Genomic DNA, 22,284 nt, shown 5'->3' on the forward strand with positions numbered 1-22,284 from the left:
TGTTATAGTGTTGTGTTGCATTATATTAAAGTGTCCTTGCCAAGCTTTCTTCAGGACATTTGAACTCTAGCGCCTGTTTTCTCGGGAGACCCCACCATACATCCTCCCCTCATCATGCATCGATGGTGACTGAGGCCCGAGGCGCTCCCCCAGAGGCACTCTCTCCGCTCCCGCCTCCCCTCTAGTCGCTAGCTCGCAACACTCACTCACCCCACCCGACTGCCGCTTATTTCACAAGCGCACTGACAAACATTGTAATTTTTAAATATCCAAAGTGCTTTCTTTCGCTTACATACAGCGACTTGGATATTTTTCTGGCATTCTACTGATCTCAAGCTCTCTTACGACACCGAACACGACATGGCTCAACAAGAGGAAAAGCTAATTGATTTAATGGATGAGACAGAGGAGCAGACAGCGGATCAGGCCGAGATTCAAACGCAGGGTCTGATGAGAGACGAGGTACCTGTGCACCTCCCCACTGCTGATGAAGATACCAGCACCACTCTCCCTCCTCCCCTGACTCCCAATAGGACAGGAGACCAGAATAATGACATACTTCATCTTATACACTTTCTGCAGACTTCCAGCATGCAAGAGCAAGACCGACGACGACAAGAGGAGCAGAACTTCAGACTACAGATGGAGCAATCAAGACAGGAAGACAACCAGCGGTTCATGTCTCTTTTCTCCTTGCTATCAGGACAGATTGCGGCATCGCAACCCCAGCAAACTAACCCCATGATTGCACCTCCTGTTACACCTGTTCCCCACCCCCTGGCTTCTCAGAGAATACACCTACAGTTTCTAGCAAGCCGACGGTCCAGCCCCCACCTCTCCTGCAACAAGATGCAACGTACCAAGTGTTTCGTCAATGGAGACTCCGTTTTGAGGATTATGCAGCATTAGTTGGACTTGATAGGTTACATCAAACTTCCCAGCTGATTCACCTGAGAACTTGCATCTCCCTGGACGTCCAGCGCCTGCTTACGCATACACTGGGCATCCCCACCAACACATCACTTTCCCTTACAGAGGTGTTGGATACATTGCAAAAACACTTTCGCAGCCTCAGAAATGAAGCCTTACGACGCAGGGAATTGTTGTCCTGCAAACAGGCTGTCGGAGAATCGTTTGCAGACTACTACGCACGCCTCAAGGATCTCGCTGATGAAGTGGACTTATGCACTGGCAACCCCACCTCCTGCACCGAACGGCAATTGCAGATGGTAATTTTGATGGGTGTGAGAGACGAAGAGTTAATGCAACGCCTTATCCCCCTCCAACCCTCATCTACCCTCGCAGAGTTCGTGACATGCTGCCGCTCCTACGAATCTACACGTGCGACTGCATCAGCCATTGCATCTTCCCCTAGCCAGGTCAACGCAGTATCTACTTACAAGAAGAACCAGCGTCTACAGAAGAGGACTTCTCATCGATCTCCTGACCAACGTTCTCACCAGTCTCCTAACAGTGACCCTTGTCAATATTGCTCTCGCAAGCACGATTCCGGACAATGCCCAGCCACGGGTGCATCGTGCAATAACTGCGGACGCACGGGTCATTGGCCCCGCACTCAGAAATGCCCTGCTAAGGAAGCTCAGTGCAAGACCTGCCAGAAACAGGGACATTTTGAGAAGATGTGCAGGTCGACCAAGAAAAGTCAGACTGGGTATACAGCTGCCGTTTCATGGGTGATAACTTGGGTAGCGAGTCCCCCACACCAGTCACTGTCTCTCTGTCATTTGGCGATATATCAGCACAACTCCAGCTAATCCCCGATACAGGAGCAGACATCACAGTGATTGGCACCATACATTTGGATGCACTCCGCATACCTCGGACAAGGCTCGAACCTCCACCCATGACAGACGTTGTAACAGCAGATGGATCCCCCATGACACTGGCTGTAGGATGCTTCCAGGCAACACTTCGTCTTGGCAACAAGTCTTGCTCAGCAACCATACATGTTCATGAGGATATCCAGACTCCCCTCCTCTCCCGTGAACATTGCCGAGCTCTCGCCATAGTGTCGCTGGAATTCCCGAAGCCCATCCTCAAGGTAACACATGTCAACAGATGCGCTCAGTTTCCTGCCTCTGCCATGACGTCACCCGCAGCTATTAAGGACTATTTTCTTCGGCACTTCAGCGATGTCCTCATATCCAAGAAGGATCTACAAACCCAGCCACTAAAGAAAATGGCAGGCCCTCCGATGAGGATTCACCTGAAACCTGGTGCTACACCATTCGCTGTGCATACACCCAGGCCCATTCCGTTTGCTCTCAGAGATCAAGTGAAAGAAGAACTTGACTCCTTGGTGCAACAAGGAATCATCAGACCAGCAGGCGACGAACCCTCTGAATGGTGCCATCCCATGGTCTTGGTACCCAAGGACAAAGGTGTGCGCATCACTGTGGATCACACCCACCTAAATTCTCAGGTAGCCCGCCCTACACACCCTTCACCTACGCCCCATGATGCCGTCCGCAACATCTCTCCTACTGCGAAGTACTTCACCACTGCGGATGCCCTGCATGGCTATTGGCAAATGGAGTTGGCAGAAGAGGACCGCCACCTGACTACATTTATAACTCCGTATGGAAGGTTCCAGCACTGTCGCGGCCCGATGGGATTTTCAGCAACAGGTGATGCATACTGCCTCCGTGGAGATATGGCACTACAAGGTGTTCCCAACTGTGTGAAGGTGGTAGATGACATTCTCCTTTCCGACGAGGATCTCCCTTCCCACCTACAACACGTGCACCAAATGCTGACCAGATGCCGTCAGTATGGCATCACCCTCAACAAGGAGAAATTTACTGTAGCTGCCCCTAAAGTTAACTTTTGCGGTTATGTCTTATCATCCGATGGTATTGCAGCAGACCCCGACAAGGTATCAGCTATACGCGACTTCCCGACACCGTCCAATGTCACAGACGTCAAGTCGTTTATGGGTCTCGTCAATCAACTTGCTGACTTCACACCAGACATCGCAGCAGCAGCACAGCCCCTACGTCCACTTATGAGCCCCAAACGCTCATTCGTCTGGACGCCCGACCATGAGCGAGCATTTAAGAAAGTCAAGACAGCTCTGACTTCACCACCTGTCCTGGCACCCTTCAATCCTGCCTCGCCCGTGGTTCTACAAACAGATGCCTCACGCCTATACGGTCTCGGCTATGCCCTACTTCAAGATAACGGCCGAGGTCAGATGCGTCTCATCCAGTGTGGCTCTCGTTTCCTTACGGATACAGAGACTCGCTACGCCACCATAGAGCTGGAGCTACTTGCAGTCACTTGGGCTATAGCTAAGTGCCGCCTATACTTGTCTGGACTTCAACATTTCACCTTAATGACTGACCATCGCCCCTTGATACCAATTCTCAATCACTACACTTTAGATGCTATTGAGAATCCACGCCTTCAGCGCCTCAAGATGAAAGTGGCCCCCTACATCTTCACTGCAGTATGGCGCGCAGGGAAACAACTTTGCATACCAGACGCCCTGTCTCGCTCCCCAACCAGTCGCCCCACACCTGAAGATGAAGAGGAGTGCACCACTTCGACTGCACATGTCAGGCGTATCGTTGCCAGCACCGCCACTTCCTATGACGACCAGGCAACAGGACCCATCATCGAAGAAGACAAGTCTCTACAAGAAATCCGCACGGCCGCATCCCAGGATCAAGATTACAGTCGTCTCGTTCACTACGTCTCCAACGGTTTTCCTACCAACCGCTATGATCTCCACGCTTCCGCCCTCCCATATTGGAAGCTGCGGGACAACCTTTACGCGGATGGAGAGTTAGTATTGTATGGACCCCAGATCGTCATCCCTGCAGCCCTCCGTAGACGCACCTTGGATCGACTCCACGACAGCCATCGAGGGATTGAAGCTACTCGACGTCGTGCAATGCAGACAGTATTCTGGCCAGGTATCAATGCAGATATCAAGAGTAAAGTAGAAAGCTGTGAGGCCTGCCAACAGCTTCTTCTCCCTAGTCAGCAATAAGAACCTTACATGTGTGACGACCATCCATCCCGGCCCTTCGAAAGTGTGTCAGCTGACTTCTTCCATGTAGCAGGGAAATCCTTCCTTGTTATTGCCGATAGACTTTCAGGCTGGCCTGTGGTTGTTCCCTGTGGACGTGACACAACTGCAGCCAGAGTTACAAGAATGTTCTGTGTTTTCTCCGCGAGGTTGGTGTTCCACTCCGCTACGAACTGATGGAGGACCCCCATTTTCCAGCCATGACTTCAAGCAATTTGCCGACCGCTGGGGAGTTCATCACATCATCACTTCTCCACATTACCCTCAGGCTAATGGACACGCAGAAGCTGCAGTGAAAGCTGTTAAACACCTTATCATCAAGACTGCCCCATCCGGGAACATAGATTGTGAAGCCTTTGATAGAGGACTGCTGGAGCTTCGGAATACACCGAACCCTGCTGGACGCTCCCCTGCGCAGATCCTCTATGGCCATCCGCTCCGTACTTGTGTTCCGGCTCACCCCAGATCATTCACAGAGGAGTGGCAAACTAAGACTGAAGATTACGACCGTCGCACTGCTGCCCAAACCGACCAAGCCATGAGCCTTTACAATTCTCATGCCCGCCCTCTACCCAAGCTCCCCATCGGCCAACGAGTTAGGATACAGGACTCAACGACGCTTCGATGGGACAAGGTCGGCATCGTGATGGGCCGCGGAATGTCAAGAAAGTATGAAATACGCCTTCCAAGTGGTCGTGTATGGTTTCGAAACCGAAGACATTTACGCCCAGTGGCTAACATGAGTGATGACACCTCTCCCCAAGTCCCTGTGTCCCCTTGCTCTGGCCAGGAAAGAGAGCCATCATTCGAACCCTCCAATGTCCCTCGCCATTCACCTCGACTAGCTCAGAGGAATTTATGTTCCGCTCGAGACCTGTTACGAGCGTAAAGGGGGAGGGAGGTGTATAGATATTTAATGTTATGCTGTATATTAATTACGTACAGTTTATGAACATTTTGTACATTTGCTTTGCATTATTCTATAGAAGAATTATATTTATGTTTCCATGTATATTTCCCATTGCACATACTGTGAGACCACTATTTCATTATGCATCGTGGCAACATTGTAATTAGATGTGTCAACACTGCCTTTATTTCCCGCCATATGCATAGTCAGTCACTGTCCAGTGGTCATTGTAGTGACAAGCGCGGACCTGCTTCCCGCTACTGTCGTCTTGATGTCTTGTTTATCTTCATTAAAAGATTTTAAAGAATCTACGGGTTTGATTTGTCACCCCTTCATTCCATTTCTTGCATGGATGTATGTGGCAGCATCCCACACACTCTTGAGACTAGTACTAAAGCTTTATCTCTTACACACAAACTTCTCTCTTTTGCTCTAAGATCAGGAGGTTTTCCTTCAGTTTCCCCTTTACTTCCGTTCGGGTTTTCTTTCACTAATTGCCAAGCGCTTCCGTTCTCCTCCGCTAACTGCCAAACATCTCTTAGATTGTTTTTATAATAATCAAGATTAGTTATGCAATCACCTCTACCCTTACTTCTAGGCAAAGTTCCAAACATATTCATAAATACATTCTCAAAAGATAAGCCTACTGAAGGAATATTACACAACTGAACTCTGGGAATTACATGAATCGGTTTCCCGGCAATTTGATATTCAAGACAGCTTGAAACATACCTCTTTACATCATTTTTCATTTTAGACCAAAAGTACGCCCTACTAATACACTTGAAAGTTTATTACTCCCAAATGTCCTTGCTCATCATGTACTAACTTCAAAATTAATCATGCAGCTTCCTAGAAACTACAAATTTTCCTGTGATTCCCCTTTCACTACCTGGCTTAGGACAAACATGACACAAAACTTCGTCCTTTACACAAAAAGTTTCCTTACACACATCGAGATCATCATCCAGCTCACACTAAAAAATTCGGGTTAGTATCTCATCCTCTTTCTGCAACTTGACTAGCTCATCCTTATCCAAAACGTTAAGAGCCTAATTCATCACCGTAACTAGTACTAGATACAGGTACGTTTACAACGTTACTCTCGACAGCTACACCTTCCGTTTGGCTATCACTGTCCACGATAGAGTTAGGTCTCTCAGTCACACTCATGCCAAGATCAACCTCGCTACCTCTATCACATTCGTTCGAATCCACGAACTCACTCACGTTCGAATCCACGAACTCACACTCGTTCGAATTCACGAACTTACACTCGTTCGAATCCATGAACAAATTATGATGGAGTCTACGTCTGTATCTAAACCCGACCTAGTTACTACCATTTCAGGCACTGGAATATTCCTCACAACAGGATTCACATTCTTGGATAAAGCTAAGTCGTTACCGACAATAATGTCAACGCCTTCAACGGGCAAACTGTCCACAACGGCAAGTTTTACTTCTCCTGAAACTACTAACTTTCTAAATTCAACTTCAACAAAGGACAAAGAACACAAGTGTTAGGAAATCCACCTAACATAACTTTCTCTTCCAAATTGATTTCTGCCCTGTTCGGTACACACTCACTCCTTATCAGTGATACAGCGGCCCCTGTGTCTCGAAGCAAGTCCACTTCTCTCGAATCTACTCCTCCAAGAGAGGAAACTACGCCTTCCGACAGAAATTCACCAAAAACTTTCCTAGTTTCTCTCATCACATCATTCCTACTTGACGAAAGGTTAACTAGCGATACTGGTTTCTTACCGTCCTTCCTTTCTGCTGCACAATTTCTCGCTAAATGCCCTTTCCCATTACATCGGAAACAAGTTAATTCTGAGCCACTAGATGCCATTCTACTCTTACAAACCTTAAACGTATGACCAGGTTTTCCGCATGTATAACAGGAATAGTCACTTTTACTCGCATTGCTATTACTAGGACTGAAACCTTTACTGCTTTGCACTCTACCAGACGAAGGATCATTTCGTTTCTTACTAACACTCAAATTATGAGTTAGACTATATTCGTCAGCTAGCCTAGTTGCTCCTGCAAAAGATACTTCTCACCTATCCTCTATATAAAGTTTAATCTCAGGGGATACGTTATCTTTGAAGTTTTCCAACAACACTAAGTTCTTCAAACTATCAAAATCATCAACTTTAGCAGAAGTTAACCAATCAAAAAACAGCCTTTCTAACTTCTTACCGTATTCTACATACGTAATATTTTCATCCTTTCTCAAATTTCTAAATTTCTTATGGTATGCTTCCGGTACTAGCCTATACGCGCTAAGAACAGTTTCTTTCACGATATCGTAATTATCACATTCCTCCTTAGACATGCAACTATACACAGTAAGTGCCCTACCACTCAAAATTGACTGCAAATATAAAGTCCACGTTTCTTTAGGAGAACCTACTCGTTCCATTAACTTCTCACATGAAATATGTCGTAACATCTTCCTCATCGAACTTTGGTACCAATTTCAGCACAGTACTCATACTTAACCTATCAGCTTCGTTTTCGTTCTCGCCTGTCCGACCGTTATGAGTGCTTTGTCTTAACCGCGCAATTTCCAACTCATGCATACGTACTTTTTCTCTTTCTTCCTGCTGCATTTTCATTGCTTCTCTCTCAGCCGCTCTTCATCTCTCTCATACTTCTCTCTTTCTTTCTTCTCAACATACTCACGGAGATCATTCCCCTCTAGACCTAGTAGCTTACCTAACTCAATAAACTCTTTCACTCTCTCACTCATTCTGATTCTTTCTATATCCTCCCTGTTACAAACTGTTAAAGTGTTGATAGCCTAGGCAAGGTCGCCACAAATGTTACGGACTCCGAGATCTCAGAGACAATGTTACGGTGTCGAAATATCCTGGAAAGGGTTCGACACAATGTTACGGCCTCTGAGAGAGGTCCGCTTCAGGTTCGATATAAAATAATAATGAAAAAATATATATATATCAACACAAACAGTTGAAACTGGGGATACGAATATAGAAAGAAACACTAACACAACAAAGGTTTATTTACAAGCTTACTAACAAAGGTAAATGCAGAATGGTATCTCCTATTTACATAAAAACGATAGAATCTTACACTGCATGAACTGGGGGAACAGTGACACAATTCAAATACTTGCGGGCCAGTTTAGTGACTCGAAGCAGTGGCTTCACAAAAGGAGAACGGCGAAAGCGGACGTCCTCTTGACTCCGTATTGCAGGAACTAGTCTAATCGTAAGGCAGGAAATCCCCCCTTTTCTTCTCCGAAGTCTGTTCAACGTAGAGACAACTCGGCCGTCCACACCTGAAGACGACTAGACCAATATCCAACCAACTCTCGAACAACTCTTCTTTTTGATCGATACTTCGTCGGTTCCTCCGTCTCTAGTCTCTCTCTGACGATCACTGCTGCTGATCTCTCACTGATAATCTGACCTGTGGCTCTGTGACTAACTGGTGATCTTTCTCTTTTACGATCTCTTCCTTCTACGATCACTGCTCTCCAAAGTTCGTTCGTCGTATTTATACGGCACTCTGGGGGCGGAGCCTACGGCGAACGTCACCGACTCCAGGGATTTCTAGAACTTCTTAGATGAATCTAGACGAGGTATTGCATCAGAAATCGCGGCGTTTCTCCCGTCCTGACGAGATCCACAACTCTCCTGCCGATTCTAGAACAGCCGCGAGCATAGGCGCCTCCAACAGTGGCGCGAAAGCCTCCTTGCTGCCGAACTTCTCGAAAATGCGTTCTCCTTTCCTTTATCTTTCTTTGCTATGAAGCAATTACCATCACAGACAACCACAGTGACCTATAACCCAGACGGCCTACATGACTTGTAATCTGTGTCATCTGTGTGTATGTTCGAGCTACTGTCTGCTCACTTTATGATTAGTAAACCAGATTGTATATCAGATTTCTTTTAGCCAGCATCATTGGAAGACCTGTCCAATTTTATCTGATCTTCACAATGTAGACTCAGAGAATACAGATATTTTCATACTCTGTGTTTCAACAATAGAACCTCGCATCAGAAAGAAGATACTGAATAAACTTGGAAATTATTATCGAAATCCAAGACACTTCAATGAGGATGAGAGTCATAACAAACCGACCTTAGCGTAAATTATCGCAGGTCTAAATAGCCTCACAGTGCGCCTCGTTATACAAGGCCTAGCACAACACTTATAGTTATGCAAGTAAGAGCAAACCAATAATGCTGAATGGTAGTGTAATTCTATACTGCATAACTATTATCATTTTGTAATGTCATGCATGGGAGGGAAAAGACAACGAAATGTCAAAGTGAATTGGGAGAGAAAAGACAATGAAATGTCAAAGTGAATAATGTATCATTAGTATATCCTACTTATGGGTAAACCCGAGCTGTCATAGGAAAATGTACCTTTACATGACAGATTACGATACGTATGCAATTCATATTCTAGTTCACATTTGACTTTAAAGCTAACTCGACAAATGTCTGACCAAAGATCCAATTCTACCAGGACAACTATAAATGCATGGCGAATTTAAATAGTTGGCAGTATGTAGTTCATACCGAGAGTTCTTAAAAAGTAAAAAATTGGGTTCACCCAACTATTATGTACATCATTAAATTGTTCTTAGAACACTTGTCACATAAGTTTGAGTTTGCAGGTAACAATGTCCAAAACCAGCAAACTCATAAAATCCTAAATAAATTTAACTACTACGTACAAGTATTAAACACTAGTGGAAGTGCCAGAGGATGGTGCTGGTAGATCAGGATGATCAGAATGTATTAAAGCATTAGGGTCTTATTTAAGGTTTGAGGTGGATAAGGAGTAGAGAACACTATCAGGGGCTAATGTTTAGACTGTAATCATTAATGCTGTTAGACAATGAAATATAAGCAAAAAAGTGTCCTCAAGCCATGGCAGCTGCCAATGGACATATATATTTCTTGTGAAAATAAGCTGGAGATGTATATTTCCAGTGAAAAAAAGCAATCTGGTGCTTTCTACATACTTGAAAGAAAGTAATCCAGGCACTGTGTCTATAAAGTCATTCCCAAACTGTAGCAAAGGGAAAAGGAGGCCTTACAGCTGAGTTACACGTGCTACCTCTGACAAAATATTTTATTGCTGATATGAAAAGCTTTTGATTAGTCTTTCATCAAAAGCAATCAAAGGTGCATCTTCATAAAAATACACAAAGAGGACAAGTTCAACTCAGTTCTCAGGGACAGCAATCTGGAAGGAGAGACCTGCAGCTTCTTGTGTTCATACTGAGACTTATTTAAAGTATGATCTTTTACAGACAATACAATATGCTCAACAATGTACTACAAGGGCAGAAGACTGTCTATGTGCAAAAAGTTTGGTAAAACTACCAAGATACATCATGAACTGGCTTTGTAATTACTGAACAAAGTTCTAATCAATGAGGACTTTTAATTTCAGTAGCTTTAAACATGATGGAGACTGATTCTAAACTGATTAGGGTATTGATTTGTGAAGCACTGTGTTGATTTTAAAATAATTTTTAGAGCAAGAGAGGTGTGTTTCATTATTGCTCTTGAATAAATATGAGAAGAATTTTATTCGGCCAGAAGGGACCCTTTAGAGAAGGACAATACAATTCGTACCGTATCTTCAACCATTAACATAAAAATGCATACTTTTTGCTTCTCTCTAATAAAGGGCAGGAAACCAAGTGCATGCCTTTTTTGTCAAATAAAACAATTTGAATACCTTAAATGGTTATTATGGGAAAATTCTTCAGTCTTATTTTTCTGACAAATATCTCAAATAGATAACTGTAAAATGTTGAGCTGCTTTATCAGTAACCACAAAAACTGAAAATGTGACAAGTTTCAAGGGCTTACCAACTCTCAGCTTGAAATTCTGGAAACTTTCTTTGTTTATGGCATCAAGGACAGACGCCATAGACTGGGCAAATTCTACTAACAACACTAGGCAGTGCTCTGTTCTGTCTTGAGCCTGTAAAGGGAAAAATAGTGAAAAAACTTCATTACTATAACCTAACTTTGCCTCAATCAAGCATTTCCATAAAAAATCTAAAATCATGATTTTTATCTGAAACTGAAGCTGTTGCTCATATAGCTTTTATGATCTAATTGAAATTCTTTGTTCATTCACAGACTGAAATCTACCCAAGCTAAGCAGTAAACAGGGGGATATTCTTCAAATAATGAAAGAGAAAAACATAATTTACCTCTACTGCACTACTACGTACTATATGAACAGTACAGTTATGGGAAATTCCTTCTAATCTTTAGTTTGTAATTTGAAATTTTCATTACTCTCTATCAATCTTTTTATTGTACTAAGAAACTAAATATCAAAGTAAACAAACTTGCGAGTCTGAGTTTTACATCAACCTGAGGTCAAGTATGCAATAATTTTTTCTACACCTAAAAGCTAATTTCAGTAATCAGTATTTATAATGAATGAAAAAAAAACATCCCAAATTATTTACTGTGAATGTTGAACAGAAAGGTACTGTATTGCATAATGAAGTCTAGCAGTTATTCCATAGCATGAAGTAACATAACCTATAGACCTTTACAAGCAGAAGCCACTACGGTACTTACAGTTTGAAAGTCCTAAGGGGGAAAAGGGAAAGGCATATCAAATAGTACAAAATAATATTGTGCATTTTTTATGTCTAATAAAAAAAAACATAAAGTAATAAGTTTTAAGCAGTCAAGTGTACATAATGGCAAAGAATAATTTTTTATAATCTTGTTAGAGGCATTCTCTAGAGAGCAATTGTGAAAAACTGATGTACCAAAGAAAATATTAAGTTACATACAGTATACACAATGGCAATCTGATTGTCACAAGGTCTATCCAAACTTACAAAAAACAAAGGCTATAAAATTATAGTACTGTACTTAAAGAGGTAACTACAGCTGCAGAAGAAGATGTACTGCAAAATGTACTGTGCACACTACTGTAAAATGACAGTGTATACCAATAGGCCAAAAAGTCTGCCTAATCCTAGGTATATGCAAAGAAAATGTGCTCTTTCACTTTATGCAACCAAAATGTCCAAATTTTGAGTTTACATACTTCCTCTTTCCCTGGGTGAAGACCAGCCGCAACCATATATGTACTGCCAATTGTTTTGATTTTCTCTACGAGGCTGAACTTTGGTTTCTGGAGCAACTGTAAACATATAACAATATGAATTATTCCAATTTTATGAGCATACGTATGGTTATTTGGGACAGGTTACCTAAAAACTCAGGATTCCTGTCTTGTGACTGATCCACATATAGTAATTATTTATTAACAGTGTGATCAGAACAATCAGGATTCACGACAAAATCTAATTCTTAACATGCAGGAACCTTTTTAGAATGAGGCATAAATTATACTAAATTTAGTTAGGAGAACCTGGATATAAGGTAAAATGTCTGAGTCAAAATATATTTTTCATAAATGCACTGTAGTATGTATAGTACTACTTAAAGTTTAGCCTAACTGTGTTCCTCCATGAATCTTAGACACTTCCTTTCTGAATTATAAGAACAGGATGTGCTGGGTGACAGCATTATGGATGCAAAGGTCCCACAAAGAGCAGTTAAATGTCTCACGTTTTGCACATTATAGATAAGGCCACAAAAACTCAAGTGTTATAGGGTCGATACCACTCTCATTATATGCAATAGTAATGAAATGTAAATTTTAAAAAAATGCAGTTTCTCCATAATCAATCGATGTAAGTTACCCCAAATAGCAAATAAGGTGAACAAGATCAAGCTGTTAGACTAAGAGGTGATAATCTAAAAGCTCTAAATGAGAGCAAGGATCATAGATCATATACAAGGTATGAGACTATACTAATCTCTTGAAAACTTAAAATGCTTGAAATCAAGCCAGATGAATCCTCGACAGGGAACATGAGATACAGGAAACAATCACCATTTGCAGAAGCAAAAGTTCAGGAAGCCAACATCACGACAATGTCAAAAGAATAATGCCAGTAAAACATTTTAAGTAATTGATCTAAAACAGAAGCTGGACAAGTGTTCTATTACTACTACAGATCCTGCGGATTGCGGCTTCTTTGATAGAGATACCATGGAAAAGTCACACCATCGTCCCTTCCAAGTCCACCAAAGATAACATAATGACCTTGCTAAATTACAAAAGTGGAGAGTAATAAATAGGTAAATGAGCTGCTAAATTTACAGTGCTGACTACTGAAACTTTAGCATAAGTAAACAAAAATATCAAAGCCACTGACTCACAGCCACGTTCTGTACATGGAAAAAAATAGTACTCAGACATACTCTCTGCAATAGTTTCTAGGGTGAAAGCAGGTCTGTCTGTTAGGAAATGAAAAACAAAAAAGATCGGGGAGAAAATTCCAAGTTCAAATTTGACTAAGAATAACTCAACAAATGCCTAACCATAGTAATCTAATTTTACTCATTGTGAATTTATATGATGGGATAGTTCCTACCCCAAGTTCTTAAAAAGCTGAAAAATGGGTTCACAAAAAAATTTATGTACCTATGTACATCATAAAATTTTTCTTAGAACACACTTCATATGAGTAAACATAGTTATATTCTCGTCAATCCAGCAAACTTTATCCCTTACAGATAAGATTAAAACTTAAATGTTCTCCTAGTCTCTCTATTTGTCTTAATTTTTTATTCTGCAATTGTAAATAAATTTTAGTCCCTAAGTTCCTAGCTTTTAATGTACAAAGTTTAATCTCAATTTCAGCCTAGAATTTCAAACTGCCTTCAGGAACTGTTCTTCAGTATTGATAGTGTTAATGAATGAAACAACAGATGAAATCTTTTTTTATAAGTTCACAGTGCCTGTAATAAATGCAAGGTTTAAATTATATTACTGCCAAGAAAAATGATATTGTTAAGCTACAATAAAGTTTTGTACATACTTACCTGGCAGATATATACTTAGCTATAGTCTCCGACGTTCCCGACAGAATTTCAAATCTCGCGGCACACGCGACAGGTAGGTCAGGTGGTCTACCTTACCCGCCGCTGGGTGGCGGATGTATGAACAACTCCCGTTTGCTTGTCAGATTTTTCTCTTCCACCTGTCTCCTGAGGGGAGGCTGGGTGGGCCATTAATCGTATATATCTGCCAGGTAAGTATGTACAAAACTTTATTATTGTAGCTTAACAATATCATTTTTGTACATGAACTTCCCTGACAGTATATACTTAGCTGATTGGCACCCTTGGTGGAGGGTAAGAGACAGCTAAATAATACAGGTAAGACGGGAAACAACTAATGTTGTAGGATATAAAAACCTTGGTTCTCACCTTTTCAGGATGAAGACTTCATAGATACTGTCTCTGAGTCTGCATTGCCTGGAGAGCTACAGCTAGGACGTGACCTAATGCTGAAAGACTCTCGGATCTACCACTGGATATGTGATCCCCTATTGTGGTAGAATCCAAGTCGGATCCTGTTAGAGGGACCTTGTCCGCTTACCTAACAGATCCTTACCACTACCTCTGCATGGAGCCAAAACCCACCAGACCACCTAACCAAAATACAAAGGGTTAATATTACGACAAAAAGAGGTGCCTCCTGCAACCTCTTTCAGACAACCAAAAAACACCATTATAAAATATAGGGTAACATATAAAAAATTTACACAGGATAAGTTTCAGCTCCCTGCCCCAGCACCGAATCCGCCGATACGAAAGGACCCAAGGCGAAGCATTTATCATATGTGATTTTTACATCACGTAGGTAGTGGTTTGTGAAAACCGATTGGCATCTCCAAAAAGTCGCCTCCATCAAGTTCCGCACAGACATATTTTTTCTGAATGCAAGCGAAGTTGCGATGGCTCTCACCTCGTGAGCTTTCACTTTCAGTAGTCTAAAATGTTCTTCCTTACAGGCAACATGTGCCTCTGTAATAAGGCTTCTCAGAAAAAAGGAAAGGGCATTCTTCGACATGGCCGAGTGGGGTCCTTTACGGAGCACCAAAGCACATCTTGATTAGCCTTAAGTTGTTCCTTCCTCTTAAGGAAATACTTCATAATTCTCATAGGGCAAAGAGTTCTTTCAGGCTCTTCCCCCACTAGAAAAGATAAACTACGAACTTCAAAGCTCCTGGGCCAAGGTCGTGATGGGTTTTCATTCTTTGCAAGGAAACTTGGAAGAAACGAACACACCATAGAATCTTCCTTAAACCCTACATTGCCCTCAATAGCTTGGAGCTCACTCACTCTCTTAGCTGTAGCTAGGGCCAAAAGGAAGATAGCCTTCTTCGTCAGATCCTTGAAAGAGGCTAAGCCAGGAGGTTCGAATCTAGATGATCCAAGGAATTGTAGAAACTACGTCTAGATTCCAGTTTGGTACTACATGAGGACGCTTAATGGTTTCAAATGATCTAATAAGATCATGCAGGTCCTTATCATCGGATATATTTAAGCCTCTATGCCGAAATACCGCCGCCAACATACTGCGGTATCCCTTAATAGTTGACACAACCAGATGACATTCTTCTTTGAGGAAAATAAGGAAATCCGCAATTTGGGTCACAGAGGTACTGGAAGAGGAAATGTTCTTCCTCTTGCACCAACGTCTGAAGACATCCCACTTTGACTGGTATACACGCAAGGTGGAAGGTCTCCTCGCTCTTGCGATTGCTTTAGCAGCTGTTGCTGAAAAGCCTTTCGCTCTGACCAAACTTTGGACAGTCTGAAGCCAGTCAGACTGAGAGCGAGGAGATTTTTGTGGTACCTGTCGAAGTGGGGTTGTCTGAGTAGATCGCTCCTAAGCGGGAGCGATCTTGGAAGGTCCACCAACCATTCCAGTACCTCTGTGAACCATTCTTGGGCCGGCCAAAAGGGAGCGATTAAGGTCATTCTCGTTGAATCGGACTCTACGAACTTCTTGATGGTTAGCCCCAGGATCTTGAAGGGGGGAAACGCGTAGACTTCGAGTCCGCTCCAGTCTAGAAGAAGAGCATCTATTGCTAATGCCTCTGGATCCGATATCGGAGAGCAGTAAGGATCCCAGCCTCTTGTTCTTGACGTGGCAAAGAGGTCTATGTGTGGCCTGCCCCATAACTTCCACAGGCTCTGGCATACATCCAGATGAAGGGTCCACTCTGTGGGAAGGACCTGATCTTTCCATGCTGAGGAGATCTGCTCTTACATTCTTTCTCCCTGCACGAACCTGGTGAGAAGCTTGATTCCTCTTTCTTCTCCCCACAGAAGAAGGTCTCTTGCTGTCTCGTACAGGGAGAAGGAATGCGTCCCCCCCTGTTTCCTGATATATGCCAGAGCTGTAGTGTTGTCCGCGTTGACCTGCACTACCGATCTTCTGACTTTGGGCTCGAAAGCCTTCAGAGCCAACCACACAGCCATCAACTCCTTTCTGTTGATGTGCCAGGCTACCTGGTCCCCACCCAGGTACCTGACACTTCGCTGGTTCCCAGAGTTGCCCCCCACCCCGTGTCCGACGCGTCGGAGAACAACACCAGGTTGGGGGTCTGGGATTGAAGAGACAGTCCCTTCGCAAAGAGGTTGGGATCTGTCCACCATAAGAGATGTTTCTTGACCGTCCTGGGATAACGACAGGGAGCAACGTCAAATCCTGAGAATGACGACTCCAATTCCGATGAAGAAAGAATTGGAGCGGTCTCAGGTGCAACCTTCCTAGGGAAACGAATTGCTCCAGCGAGGAGAGCGTCCCCAGCAGACTCATCCACTCCCTCACTGTGCATACTTCTTTCCCTAAGAAGGTTGTTACTCTCTCGAATCCTCGGGCTATCCTTTCCTGAGAGGGAAAAGCCCGAAACTCAGAGAGTTCATCTGTATCCCGAGATACACACACTCTTGCTCGGGAATTAGTGACGACTTCTTGAAATTGACGAGAAGTCCCAACGCCTTCGTCAATTCTAGAGTTACTTGTAAGTCCTTCAAACAACGATCTTCTGAATTGGCCCTTATTAGCCAATCGTCGAGGTACATGGATATCCTCACCCCTTTCAAATGAAGCCATTGAGCCACATTCCTCAAAATCCCCGTGAACACTTGAGGGGCTGTTGAGAGGCCGAAACACAGAGCCCTGAACTGAAAAATTTTCCCCCCCATCATGAATCTGAGAAACTTCCTCGAGGAAGGATGGATCGGTACGTGGAAGTAAGCGTCCTGTAAATCCAAGGAAACCATCCAGTCCCCTGGACGAAGTGCTGCCAGCACTGATGAAGGCGTTTCCATCGTGAACTTCTTCTTTTCTACGAAGAAGTTCAGGGCGCTTACGTCCAACACCGGTCTCCATCCCCCTGAGGACTTCGGAACTAGGAAAAGGCGGTTGTAGAAGCCCGATGAATGATGGTCTGTCACTAGTTCGATAGCCCCCTTCTCCAGCATCTGATCTACTGCTAGATGGAGAGCTTGATTCATGATGGGGTCTCTGTACCTGGCCGTCAGTTCCCTTGGGATGGTCGTCAAGGGAGGTCTTTCGACGAAAGGGATGAGGTAACCTCTCCTCAAAATAGAAAGGGTCCAAGGATCCGCCCCTTTTTGGGCCCAGACTTCTGCAAACTCTAAGAGTCTGGCGCCCACCGTTGTTTGAAGGACTTGCAAGTTATTTGGGGGCTTTAACAGACTTGGCAAAAGTCTTACCCCTTCTTGAAGGTCTACGACCTCTAAAACGTAGAGGTTCTTGATGAAGACGCCCTCGAAAGGGTTCTCGAACACTTGCCTTTTCCTTCTTAGCCTTGGTAGGGAAGGAAGGGCGAGGGTTTTCTTGCCGACTGTGCCAAAAGGTCCTGGGTGGCTTTAGCCGAAAGTGATCTCGAAATGTCCTGCACTAGATGTTTAGGGAACAACTGAGCAGACAGAGGAGCAAACAGCAAAGAAGACCTCTGGGCATGGGAGACAGACTTCGTTAAGAAGGAACAATAAACAGACCTCTTCTTCACGATCCCGGCCCCATACAGGGAGGTGATTTCACTCGCTCCGTCTCTTACCGACTTGTCCATACAAGACAAAACACACATGAGATCTTCTGGCGAAAATGACTCTGGCACTTCAATTTTCTTGGCTAGGACCCCCAACGACCAATCAAGGAAGTTAAATACTTCTAGCACTCTAAACATGCCTTTTAGCATGTGATCCAATTCATTCATTGCCCAAGTCGTCTTAGCAGAGTTAAGGGCAGTTCTCCTGTCGAATCTACCAGCGCCGAAAAATCCGAATCAGCCGAAGACGGTAGACCCAATCCTAAGGACTCTCCTGTTTCGTACCAGAAAACCAGCGCGTCCTGATAAACTTCGAAGGAGAAAAGCGAACATCGTTTTCCCCGCTTCTTCTTTGGAAGCCATCCAGGAACCAAAACTCCTCAGTGCCTTCTTCATTGAAAGAGTTGGCTTCATCCTCACACAAGAAGAACTCTTCGCTGTCTTCGCCGTTGAAAAAAGTGAGTGAGGAGAAGGAGGAGCCGTAGGAGTAAGGGAATCCCCCAAAACTTGCAAAAGTAGCTCTGTAAGCTTCTTGTAAGAAGACACAGCAGCAGAAGTGTTCGGTTCCTCATCCGAACCTTCTAGGACGTCTTGTCGAGGCGAGCGCAGAAGATCCTTAGGTGACGAAGGGATCCTAGTAGGAGTTGAGCGAGAGGTTGGAGAACGCCCTCTCTTAGAAGAGTTCACATCCACTGGAGAACGATAAGAAGATCTGGGTTGTCTACGATGAGACTCCCTCTTCGAGGTAGACGTAATCTCAGCCGAAGGAGAGGTAGGGCTCCTACTCCGAGAATCCTCGGAAACATCCACAGGGCGCTTACGAGGAGGCGAGCGCCTACTAGACTCTTTGCGCCTATCCTGAGGCGAGCGGCTGCCAGGAGAAGAGCGCCTATCGGGAGCAGAGCGCTTGCGCGGCTCTCCATACCTGTCCAGTTGAGTACGATCAACGGAAGTTCGACTGGAAGGCGAAATGCGCCTACTAGGAGAAGGCTGCTTGCGAGACTCTTGACGTCTAACAAGAGGGTAACATTCAGGAGAAGGGCGCTTCAAAGCTAACGAGCGCCTACCTGGAGAAGGGCGCTTCCGAGATTCCTGGTGCCTACCAAGAGACAAACGGTCAGGAGTAGTGCGCCTAGAAGCGGGAGAGAGCGCCTACACGGAGAAGGGCGCTTGAAAGACTCTTGTTGTCTGCCCCGAGGAGAATAATCAGGAGTATGACGCCTAAAAGAGACGAGCGCCTACTAGGAGATCGATGTGCAGTAGGCTCTTGGCGCCTACCTTGCGGGGAGCGGCTAACAGCAGGCCGTCTATCATGCACACGACTCCTACCAGACTCTTGACGCCTGTCAGGAGAGAAGTCACGATCCGACACTCGAAGAGTGACATCTGGAAGAAGAATGCCTACTTGTATAAGGGCGGCTTCTAGGATCTTGAGGCTGCTGAGGAGAAGTCTCACGCGAGGGAGCTGAAGAAATAGCGTGATGAGCAGGTGCAGTGCGCTTACCGGAAGCGGGAATCCAATCTGGAGAAAAAACTTCTTTCTCCATAGAGCGTCCTACCGATGTTTGGCGCCTTGAAGTCGAAAGAGAGCCAGGAGAGCGAGGGCGCTCACGTGAGCCCCTACCTTCATACGAAACCTCCCCATATGAAGGAGAACGCCTAAAAAGAGGAGAACGATCCTCTGAAGAGCGGCGCCTAGATCTCTTGATCGGAAGAGAAACGTCCTTCTTCTTACGTGATCTAACTGCTAGAGAGTCTGCTAGCGCCGTGATCTGAGCTTGAAGTCCCGCGAGTACTCTCGTAGGAGAATCTTGTTGTTCTTCCTCGAAGCAGGCGCCGAGCGAGGAGCGCGAGAAGAAGAACGATCACAGGATTTCTTGGGTTTCTTCGTCTCCACCGACGATTCTTCCGGGAAAACCTCCGGACTAGAAGCCAAAGGACTGCAGGGAGCCTTCCAAGCCCTCTTCAACGGGCGCGACGCATCCGGGGAGTTCCAACCTCTCTTCGGAGAGGGAGAAGACGAAGAGGAGAAGCATTGGCGTAGGAGCTCCTTCTTGTAGCGATCCGAGGCAGCCTGGGAGCGTACTTCAGGATCTGCCGAGGGGATGCCTGACCGGTGGGGTTCTCCCTAGCCCTCTTGCGGCTTTCGACTTTCCTACTCCACTGGAACTGGGAGTCTGGAAGAGGTCTAGGCCTAGAGGCACTAAGGAGCTGGTCAGACGCACCCTCCACAACACTGGGGACACTGCACTGATCACTAACACTCTCCTTACCTTCCAACTGACGAATCTTCTGATCCATAGAAAGAATCGTGGCTTCTCAGAAGCTAGCCGCCTCCGAAGGCGAATCTTCGGCTTCGGTGCGGGGAGCAGGGGCTGCAACTTGGGAAGAAGGTTCTAATTCTACGTTAGTATTAGGATCCACATCCAACTCACTCATTCTAGATCTACTAGAACTTCTAGAGGAAGCCTTACGCACTCTATCACGTTCCAACTTCCTAACATAAGAAGAGAGAGCCTTATATTCTTCTTCATTCATCCCTTACATTCACTACAAGGGGTTAGCAAAAGAACATTCATTCCCCCTGCATTTCATGCAAACCGTGTGAGGGTCTACCGAAGCTTTCGGCAACCTCACCTTACATCCTTCATTCACGCAAACCCTAAACAAAACCGAAGTTTTAACTACTGAATCTAGGTCAGACATCGTTAAAGAAAATCCAATTCAAAATCAAACCGGTCCACAATCAGCGTATGCCAAGCCAAACAAAGCGAATACGTCACCAAAAGAAGTCCAAATTAACTCCAGGCAAGCGAGAATCGAAAAACTATCGAGAGGAACCGACAACAGTTGTTATCGTTCCCGCGACAGAGAAAAATCTGACAAGCAGACGGGAGTGGTTCGTACATCGCCACCCAGCGGCGGGTAAGGTAGACCACCTGACCTACCTGTCGCGGGTGCCGCGAGATTTGAAAATTCTGTCGGGAACGTCGGAGACTATAGCTAAGTATACTATATCTGTCAGGGAAGTTCATGTACAAAATACATAAGTAAGGCAATTAAATACATAAGTAAGGCAATTAAGGAATGACAACTACGCTTCCTTATAAAAATAAAATATGAAGCAATTTAGAAAAGCCTCTTACCTCATCATAGTCACAAATGATTTCATTCAACAAACGCAAACATTCAAGACCTTGTTTGTTAACGTCTGTCTCGTCATAGAATTCTTTGTAGTTGGGAATTGAAGCAAACATTACACCTACACTGCTGTATCGCTCATGGTACAATTCTTGTTGCTGTAATGACAAAGGGTACAATTATACTAACTTCATTGTTGGATTTAAATTTTGCTTCCTCTTTTCTACTCTCATGCACAACCAATTGTAACGAGCAGCTACAAAACTGGCTTATGTTAACTACTGTGTACCAACATAATTATGTAAAATACAGCACACTCTTTCCATTTTAAGTTTTGTATAGTACAGTACTGTACATGTACCTGGTATCATATACAAAATACTATGCAAGTAAACAGAATAACAACAATTCTTGATGTTCTGCACTAGAAAGCTGTTGACTTACATGTGGCAGTGAGATATAATGGAGTAATTCACTTGCATTCAAGTAAATTTTGTTTCTTGCATAGACTTGAAACTTATAAGGAAAACAGACTTTAAAGTAAGATAATCTGACTGAACTTGTTGACGGTACTAATTGTCTAAGTCTCACCAACATGGTTGTGTGAATACTTATCATGAAACTTAACATCTATGCTTCTCTCATTGTTCATCTGGTTGAAAATGGAAGACACCGCTTTTAATTCGGGACTTAACTAACCTGAGGAGTTTCATTTTCATCAGCGCCTTCAAGGAACCTATGGGCAAGATAAGCTGGAAGAATATTCTCCAGGAGTAGTTTATTGATACCCCTTGTAGTTTCCACTTCCTCCTGCTCCACTGCAACTTTGGAAGCCCATGTGTAGTGTGTCCTTGCTCGTGCTTCACTTTGCCCTCCTAGCACACCTAGTATGCCTACTAGAGCTAAGACTTGTACTGCAATGACTCCCCACCATGCAATGCCTGGCAACCTGGAGACACAAATAGAGATGTAAATAAGGAATTTATCATGACCAAATTTTGACATTTTTATTTATCTAAACAAAAACTTCTTTCAGTTTTCTTTTGAAGATGGAAAAAGAAACCCATAAGATTACCATGTATAACTTGTTAACTTGTAAGTATTTACATAGTATTAACACTCCAGTACTTTCAGGCCCTATCTGTGGCCCTTTCTCAAGAGATGTGTGCTTGAGAAAAGAGATGTGTGCTT

The 22,284-nt window shown here is 44.1% G+C and overlaps 1 protein-coding gene and 1 long non-coding RNA gene across 2 annotated transcripts in view; one reads left to right on the forward strand and one right to left on the reverse strand.

The window, feature by feature from the left end:
* The window catches only part of LOC135213588 (uncharacterized), a 103,107-nt gene extending 91,175 nt beyond the window's left edge, over window positions 1-11,932 (forward strand). Inside the window, exon 3 of the long non-coding RNA XR_010314172.1 lies at window positions 11,117-11,932. This is a non-coding gene — a long non-coding RNA (uncharacterized LOC135213588). The remainder of the gene's footprint in view (window positions 1-11,116) is intronic.
* LOC135213568 (adenylate cyclase type 2-like) overlaps window positions 1-22,284 on the reverse strand; it is a gene marked incomplete in the record, with an annotated part of 801,033 nt that overhangs the window by 44,908 nt on the left and 733,841 nt on the right. Inside the window, 4 exon segments of the mRNA XM_064247559.1 lie at window positions 10,841-10,955; window positions 12,051-12,146; window positions 21,099-21,251; window positions 21,793-22,042. Coding sequence (XP_064103629.1) covers window positions 10,841-10,955; window positions 12,051-12,146; window positions 21,099-21,251; window positions 21,793-22,042 — 614 coding nt within the window.

Source organism: Macrobrachium nipponense, chromosome 19 (genome assembly GCF_015104395.2).
Source record: "Macrobrachium nipponense isolate FS-2020 chromosome 19, ASM1510439v2, whole genome shotgun sequence".
NCBI lineage: Eukaryota > Metazoa > Arthropoda > Malacostraca > Decapoda > Palaemonidae > Macrobrachium > Macrobrachium nipponense.